General features: G+C 58.4%; 1 protein-coding gene across 1 annotated transcript; it reads right to left on the reverse strand.

The window, feature by feature from the left end:
* Positions 1 to 516: 516 nt before the first annotated feature.
* LOC140264594 (PHD finger protein 7-like) lies at positions 517 to 3,416 on the reverse strand. The gene is made up of 9 exons (XM_072360445.1): positions 3,362 to 3,416; positions 3,018 to 3,109; positions 2,829 to 2,930; positions 2,536 to 2,660; positions 2,192 to 2,354; positions 1,988 to 2,094; positions 1,674 to 1,787; positions 1,404 to 1,522; positions 517 to 1,262 (listed from the first exon to the last, which is right to left on the reverse strand). Exons 1-9 carry the CDS (start codon positions 3,414 to 3,416, stop codon positions 517 to 519), a joined length of 1,623 nt encoding a protein of 540 aa, XP_072216546.1.
* Between the last annotated feature and the right edge of the window lie 4,747 nt (positions 3,417 to 8,163).

Below are 8,163 nucleotides of genomic sequence, written 5' to 3' on the forward strand. Positions count from 1 at the left end.
TGTGGTCTTGGCTCCTAACACTCCCCACCCCAGGACAAAGCAGAGAACAACGAAGCCAAGATGTGGGGTGTATGTTAAGGGTTTATTTATTTTTTTTTTTTTAAATGGGGGAATCATAAAAATCGGGGGGGGGGGATGGGACACGGTTGTTTCCGTGCTGTCTTTGGGGCTGGTTGTGGGGATGTCTTGTCTGATGTTGGGCCCGGGGGCGGCTTTGTGCCCGGGCTGGTCCACGGAAGGATGAAGTTAACACACGTGGACTCTCTTCAAGGTTGACTTTCTCTGCCGCCTGGGACAGCAGCCATCACGTGGGGATGGGACACGGCTGCTTCGGTGCCACCTCTGGGTCTAGCTTTGGGGATGTCTTCTCCGGTGGTTTGCCCGGGAGCGGCTTTGTGCCCGGGCTGGTCCGCTGACGATCGAAGCTCGTCCGGGTGGTCTCTCTCCAAGGTTGACTTGCCGCTCGAGACCGCAGCCGTCATGTGGGGTTGGGACACGGCTGCTACTGCGCTGCCTTCAGCACCGTCTGCGGGGACGTCTTCTCCGCTGGTTTGCCCGGGAGCGGCTTCGTGTCCGGGCCGTTCTCCGCTGCCTGGACCGGCTGCCACGGCCTCCTCGGGGCCGGCTGCGGGAAGCTGAAGCCCGACGCCCCACTGGGGATCGGCTTCGAGTGTTCGCCCGCCTTCGCTGCCTGGATGGTGTCCGGCGTGCAGGCAGCGGGGAAGCCCTCGAGGACCTGGACGGTGCTGGCGTGGCCGAGGTGCGGGTGCTGCTCCGAGCACCTCGGGCCGTCGTACGGCTCCCCCCGCGACGTCTCTGGGGCCGAGCCCGGGAGCCCGAGGCACGGCCTTGCAATGGGGAGCGGCTCCTCGTGCGGCCGGTCCCCCTCCGCCTGGGACGCTCTGTGGGCGCGGGTACCGAGGATCTTCTGCAGGCCCGCGCTGGCCCCCGTCTGCTGGGGCTCTGGGAGCAGGTCTCGGCACCTGCAGCTGGTGCCCGTCTCCTGCCGCCGCGTCCTCGGCGCTGCTGAGAGGCGTCCCGCTCCTCAGATGGACGGGAGCGGGTGCCAGTCTGCTCAGTCGCCGGCGCTCTGGGCTGGACGCTGAGCTCAGGCAGCTGGGAGCTGCAGGGTGGGCTGGACGCTGCCCGCCTAGCAGGACCGGAGCTGGTGTTTTCAGGTCCTGTAATGATGTGACACTGAGGCACTGGTACCTCCCGGCTGGAAGTGCTGGAGGCGTCCGGCTCAGAGTCGGTGCGGGAAGCTGTAAGGAGAGACGGGAAGCTCAGCAGGATGAACATGCAGCCCCAGGGCAGGCCGGGCTGCCATCCCCCATGGGGCAGAGAGACTGTGGCAAGGCCACCGTGAGCACCCGTCCCGAGGCACGCGGCTCTTTGCCTCTTACCGGTGCCCGCAGCAGCGCAGGTGTCGCACTCCCAGCTGCTGCCGCCGGTGGCCCAGAAGGTGCAGTTCCGGTGCGTGCCTTCTGAGCCACAGGAGCTGCAGAGCAGCAGCTGCCAGCGCCTGCGGAAGCAAAGGGGTTGTGGCTGTGAGGACAAAGCAAGCCAAGGCGGGGAGCAGCCGGCACGGCTCTGGCACTCAATCCTTGCTCCCCCAGCCTGTGCTGAGGCTGAGATCCCACGCAGAGCCCCAGAGGACTGCGGAGGTCACTCACCCCGCTTCCTGTGCTCTCTCCCTGCCTCCGAGGTAGATGCACATCTTGGCATCACACCGCCTGTGCCTCTCTCGCAGCGGCTGGTAGTCCTCATCGTCCCACCAGGATGGTCGTCTGCCAGAGAAGAGAGGGAATGTGATGAGTCCCCAGTGCCCCAGGCGTAAGGCAGATCCAGGGCATCCGCCTTGAGCTCATTCTCAGCTTCTTCATGAAGCCGAGACCAATGCTCTCAGGACGGCAAGGGACTGGGCCTGCCGGGGCTGGCACAGCTCCTGTGCCCGAGTGTCTGCAGAGCCGGGCAGAAGGACACCAACCTGACTGGGATCTGGATCCCCAGCGTGGTCATTTGGGACCTGAACTGCGTTCTTCCTCCACAGACGGGGCAGAAGAAGCGCATGGTGGCAGCGTGCAAGGCATGTTTCTGCAGGAGAAGCACAAGGAGTGTGAGCGTGAGCGTGAGCAAGGCTGGGTGCTGCTGAGCACCAGCTGTGCCCGCAAGACAAGGGGAGAGCTCCTACCCTGATGCAGCCCCGGTGGAACCAGGCCTGTTTGCACACCGGGCACATCATGGTGTGGTAGGACGTGCTGTCCCCCACAGGCTCCAGGCAGATGACACAGGAGGTGTTCTGAGATGGAGCTGCCTCCGCTGCCTGTCGAGGGCGATGCTCCCAGCAGAAGGACCTGGGCAGGAGGACAGAAAGGGATGGGCACGGTGAGAAGCGCGGTAAGGAGGGCAGAGGACCAGGAGAGAGCTCCAGGCCTGGGCTCTGGCTCTGGCAGGATGCTGGGAGCTGTTGCTGCGGGTTCCTCCCCGGGAGGAACAGGGAGGGACGGCAGCTTGGCTGCTGCTGCCAGCCCTTACCGGTGCTGCCCAAAATATTGGGTGACGCACTCCCCGTCCTCGGCGCAGGGCAGATGGAAGCTGCGCTCACAGCCTGTCTGCGCGCAGCTGATGGTAGCTCCCCTCTCGCCGCAGACAAAGCAGTGCTGCAAAGAGCAGACCAGTCCCCATCAGTGGAGGGCTCGGGGCCTCCGTGGCTGACCCCGCTTCTCCGGGCAGGGCGCAGAGTCCCACCACAGAGGCTGGTCTGCTGTGGTGGGACTTTGTCCCAGAGCCGGTTGGAAAGGCTGCGATCACTTTGTTTGGGTCCTCACCTTCTGGTCAGCCAGCTGAACTGCATGCTGGACGGCATGAAGGGAGAAGCCAAAAAGTTCTCCCAGCGGGGTTCGCCACTCCAAAAGGCCATCGGCAAAGAACTGTAGGAGAGAAAAGAGTGTGATCTCGTGAGGCCAGGAAGGCAGGGAGCATCCCTGGCAGGAGCCCGAGGCCTTGAGCGAACTTACCAAGCAGAACTGGTGGGCACAGAGCCCACCGGTGGCAACCATCTGCCCGCAGGTGTCCGGGTTGACCCGTGCCCTGCGGCACAGCACGCACTCTGCAGAGGAAGGAGAGAGCAACCGTGAGCAGCGGTGAGCACCTGGCAGGGCCGGCTGTCCCTGGGGCATTGCAGGCCTAGTGGTGCCAGTAGTCAGCCATGGCTTGGCTGGGCCCGAGCAGAGGGGCCCTGCCTGTCCGTGGCGCTGGGGAGCCCCTGCTCGCCCCTTCCCCCCCTCCCAGCTACAGGCAGAGCCCCAGCAGCCCTCTGCCCAGCAGTGGGGAGCTGCGTGCAGGGATACGGTGCTCTCACCTGGCTCCCCAGAGTTGGGCGCCTCCTCCTCGTTCCCTTGGAACATGCTTGGCATCATCGGCGAGAAACAAGAGAGTCAGTGCTCTCTCCACACCTCACCAGGCCGCACTGAGCTCGGCCCCAGCCCAGCAGCCTTAGCTCTGCTCCCGGCCCCGCGGGTCACAATGGCCGCTCCCTGCCACCACTGTGACATCACGGTCACCACCTCACGGGGCTGAGGGCGCGGCACACACGCAGGAGGGCGGTGGCTCCTGTGGGTAGTGCGGAGCCAGGGGCCCGGTGCTGACAGCATCCTTGGGGAGCAAGGATGGCCTCCCTCAGGCCTTCCGCACCGCGCCCATGCTGGGACGGCACAGCAGAGAGTCTAGGAAAGGCCTGCGGGTCAACAGCGCAGCCGGCATTTCTAGTGCGTGTGCTGACCGACTTCCCAGGCTCTGATGGCCACAGGACAAGGGGGAACGGTATCACTGGCAGGAAGACACTCAAGATATCTGCACGTCGGGAGCACAGAAGCACACGGTGGCATTATTGTCTTAGGCCCAAATTAAAATAACTGCTGCTTGGACATCATAGTTGAAAACAACCTAGTCTGCCTCTGTAGTTCTATTTTTTAACTTTGTGTACGGAACACATTGACCTGTAATAAACATTTAGTACTGGGAATCAAAACCTTAAACTACACATTTAAAACTTGGTAATCTTCCTGGGGAACGCGCGGTTAACCTACATTCCTGATGATTCCGCCATATTTATCCTGTCCAAAGTAGTTAGTAAGCATTCGATCCATCAGCAACTGCTGTTCCCAGGCTACTTTTTTGATCTTGCAATTAAATTAATTTGATGTGGGTAACACACAGTTACTACGCAGACCTGTGAATGGTTTTGACCTGAGAAAAGAGGAGGTCGGGTGAACTGCGAGAGGGAATTCCTCGCTCGGATGGTGCTGAGGCCCTGGCACGGCTGCCCAGAGAAGCTGTGGGTACCCATTCCTGCAGGCAGTCCAGGCCCGGTTGGACAGGACCCTGTTCTAACCTGACCTGGGTGGCAGCGCTCCCATGGCCGGCACTTGAGGCTGCGCGGGTTTTATGATCCTTTCCTATCCGAGTCTTCACACATCAAAGCTTCAGCCCTTATACAATTCCCAGAAGCAAAGCGGCACAGGCAGGGCACAATTCCCTTCAAGCCTGCATGTAGAACGAGTGAGGAGAATTTCTGAAGTGTGTGCTTTCTTTGACCTGCTGGCAACGGTCACCGTGCCAGAGCAGGAGACGAACCATCCCTTGTCCAGGGCTGCAGTCCTGGAGTCACACTGGAGCATCCCTGCACTTCCAGACTGACCCCTTTTCTAGTTTCTCCGTGAACGTCAGGCCAACGCTGATGGGACATCCCCCATGTCTAGAGAGCCGCCCTCTGTGGGGATGTTCAGGGCCTCACTGGGTTGGGCTCCAGGCAGCCTCCTCTAGTGGGTGACAACCAACATACTGCAGGAGTTTGGAACTTGATAGACTTTACTGTCCCTTCCAACCCAAGCCAGTCCAGGATCCTGTGATTCAAAACGTCTGTCAGATCCAGCATTAACCCAGATTACTAAGACACCTACCCAGTCATGACTTCTACAAAGGCTACCCTGGTAGTCAAGTGTGATTTTTTCCCTAGTAAATCCAAGCTTACTACTCTGGATAGCCCTTCTACTACTTCTTTTTTTCCAACTGTTTTGAGATGCTATCCAGAATAAGTTGTTGCAACACTTTCCCAGGGATGGATTTGAGCCTGAGTGGCCTATAGTTTCCTGTGGCCTATAGTTTCCTGTGTCCTAATTCCTGACCTTTTCGAAGATTGGAATGACACTGGCTATCCTCCAGTCTTCAGGTATCTCTCCTGTTCTCCACGACTTTTTGCAGATGATGAACAGCCGGGCTGTAAACAGACACTGCTGGCTCATGTCCAGCTTCTCCTCTATCAGGACCCGCAAGTGCTTCTCTGCAGGGCTGCTCTCAAGGAGATCCTCCTCCAGTCTGTATAAATACCTGGGATTGCCCCGAGCCAAGTGCAACGGCTTGCATTTGGCCGTGTTGAACCTTATGAGGTTCACGTGAGTCCACTGCTCCAGCCTGTCCAGGTCCGTCTGGGTGGCTTCCCTTCCCTCCAGCGTACTGATGACACTGCTCAGCTTGGCGTGGTCTGCAGACTTGTTGAGGGTGTGCTTGATTCCATCGTCTGTGTCATCGATAAAGATGGGGAAGGGCACCGGTCCTGAGAACAGCTCTTGGGGGACACCGCTTGTGACCGACTTCCACCCAGATCACAACCCTGTGGTTGCGACCAGCCAACCAGTTCTTAATCCACTGAATAGTCCATCTTTCAAAAACACACCTCTACAATTTAGAGAGAAGGATGTGGTGAGGGACCATGTCAAAAGCTTTGCAGAATTACAGAGTCACAGAATCACAGAATTGTAGGAGTTGGAAGGGACCTCTAGAGATCATCCAGTCCAACCCCCCTGCCATAGCAGGCTCCCTACACCACGTCACACAGGTAGGTGTCCAGGCGGGTCTTGAATATCTCCAGAGAAGGAGACTCCACCACCTCCCTGGGCAGCCTGTTCCATCCGTCACCCTCACCGTAAAGAAGTTCTTGCACACATTCGTGCGGAACTTCCTATGCTGAAGTTTCAGCCCATTACCCCTAGTCCTGTCCCCACGCACTACTGAAAACAGACCAGCCTCGTCACTATGGCTCCCACACTTCAGGTATTTATAAACATGGATCAAGTCCCCTCTCAGCCTTCTTTTCTCAAGGCTAAACAGACCCAGTTCCCTAAGTCTCTCCTCACACGGAAGATGCTCCAGGCCCTTCACCATCTTTGTGGCCCTCCGCTGGACTCTTTCCAAGAGATCCCTGTCTTTTTTGTACTGGGGAGCCCAGAACTGGACACAGTATTCCAGATGAGGCCTTACCAGGGCAGAGTAGAGCGGGAGGATCACCTCCCTCGACCTGCTGGCCACGCTCTTTTTAATGCACCCCAGGATGCCATTGGCCTTTTTGGCTACAAGGGCACACTGCTGGCTCATGGCCAACCTGTCGTCCACCAGGACGCCCAGGTCCCTCTCAGCAGAGCTCCTCTCCAGCAGGTCTTCCCCCAGCCTGTACTGGTGCATGCAATTATTTCTACCTAGGTGCAAGACTCTACACTTGCTTTTGTTAAACCTCATCCGGTTTCTTACTGCCCAGCTCTCCAGCCTGTCCAGGTCTCGCTGAATGGCAGCACAGCCTTCAGGCGTGTCAGCCAATCCTCCCAACTTCGTGTCATCAGCAAACTTGCTGAGGGTGGTCACTATCCCCTCATCAAGGTCATTGATGAAGATGTTGAACAAGACCGGACCCAGTACAGACCCCTGGGGGATGCCGCTAGTCACAGGCCTCCAGCCGGACACCGCACCGCCAACAACAACCCTCTGCGCTCTGCCAGTCAGCCAATTCTCGATCCACTTCACCGTCCACTCGTCTATCCCATACTTCTTCAGCTTTGTTATAAGGATGCCATGGGGGACAGTATCAAAAGCCTTACAGAAATCAAGGTAGACTACATCTACCGCTCTCCCCCCGTCCACCCAGCCAGTGACATCTTCATAAAAGGCCACCAGGTTGGTCGAGCACGACCTCCCCTTGGTGAACCCATGCTGAGTACTCCTGATAACCTCCTTTTCTCCCAGTCATCTTCTAGGAAGATGACATCCATCACCCTTCCCCCATCCACCGACTGCCATCCCTCCATCACAGAAGGCCACAAGAGTGGTCAGGCAAGATCTGATGTTGGTGAAGCCACGCTGGCTGTTTCGCATCCCCTCTTGGTCTCCCAGAAAAGGAACGGACTGAAACCCCTCTGCCTGTACCTTGCAGTCAGTCGCTGCTGTTCTGGCTGGGGTGGCTCTGAAGCAGCTAACCTGGGCAGTCAAGGGTTACACCAAGTGTTACACTGTGTTACCTTGCATTCTGATATCATCTTTAGGAAACTGACTTTCCTCCTCAGATTGCTGCCACCCTTTTGTTTTCAGGCCCGTCTCCCACCTCCCTACCCCTCCCTCCTTTTCCCCTTTCCCCTTCTCCAGGGTGTGGGTCTGTGGGTCCCCTTTCCCCGTTGGTCACGGAAACGGCCTGAACTGGCCTGTAAACCATCGAGGCACCTCCGTCACCGCCCCTTTTTCCCCTTTTTCACCCCCGTCACAGACGCAGATGGACCTAAAGATAACTCCGTGGCAAACATCTGGGAAGGCGCTGGGGAGAAGACAGCCCTGTGGTCTTGGCTCCTAACACTCCCCACCCCAGGACAAAGCAGAGAACAACGAAGCCAAGATGTGGGGTGTATGTTAAGGGTTTATTTATTTTTTTTTAAATGGGGGAATCATAAAAATCGGGGGGGGATGGGACACGGTTGTTTCCGCGCTGTCTTTGGGGCTGGTTGTGGGGATGTCTTGTCTGATGTTGGGCCCGGGGGCGGCTTTGTGCCCGGGCTGGTCCACGGAAGGATGAAGTTAACACACGTGGACTCTCTTCAAGGTTGACTTTCTCTGCCGCCTGGGACAGCAGCCATCACGTGGGGATGGGACACGGCTGCTTCGGTGCCACCTCTGGGTCTAGCTTTGGGGATGTCTTCTCCGGTGGTTTGCCCGGGAGCGGCTTTGTGCCCGGGCTGGTCCGCTGACGATCGAAGCTCGTCCGGGTGGTCTCTCTCCAAGGTTGACTTGCCGCTCGAGACCGCAGCCGTCATGTGGGGTTGGGACACGGCTGCTACTGCGCTGCCT

This window comes from Excalfactoria chinensis, chromosome Z (assembly GCF_039878825.1).
Source record: "Excalfactoria chinensis isolate bCotChi1 chromosome Z, bCotChi1.hap2, whole genome shotgun sequence".
Taxonomy (NCBI): domain Eukaryota; kingdom Metazoa; phylum Chordata; class Aves; order Galliformes; family Phasianidae; genus Excalfactoria; species Excalfactoria chinensis.

What these genes read in the sequence shown, in the direction of transcription:
- LOC140264594 (XM_072360445.1), bottom strand. Translation starts at nt 3,416, where the DNA reads ATGCCAAGCATGTTCCAAGGGAACGAGGAGGAGGCGCCCAACTCTGGG. An exon ending in CAATATTTTGGGCAGCACCG is followed by an intron (nt 2,355 to 2,535) that starts GTAAGGGCTGGC and finishes CCTCCTGCCCAG; the next exon opens with GTCCTTCTGCTGGGAGCATC. An exon ending in GGGATCCAGATCCCAGTCAG is followed by an intron (nt 1,788 to 1,987) that starts GTTGGTGTCCTT and finishes CTTCTCTGGCAG; the next exon opens with ACGACCATCCTGGTGGGACG.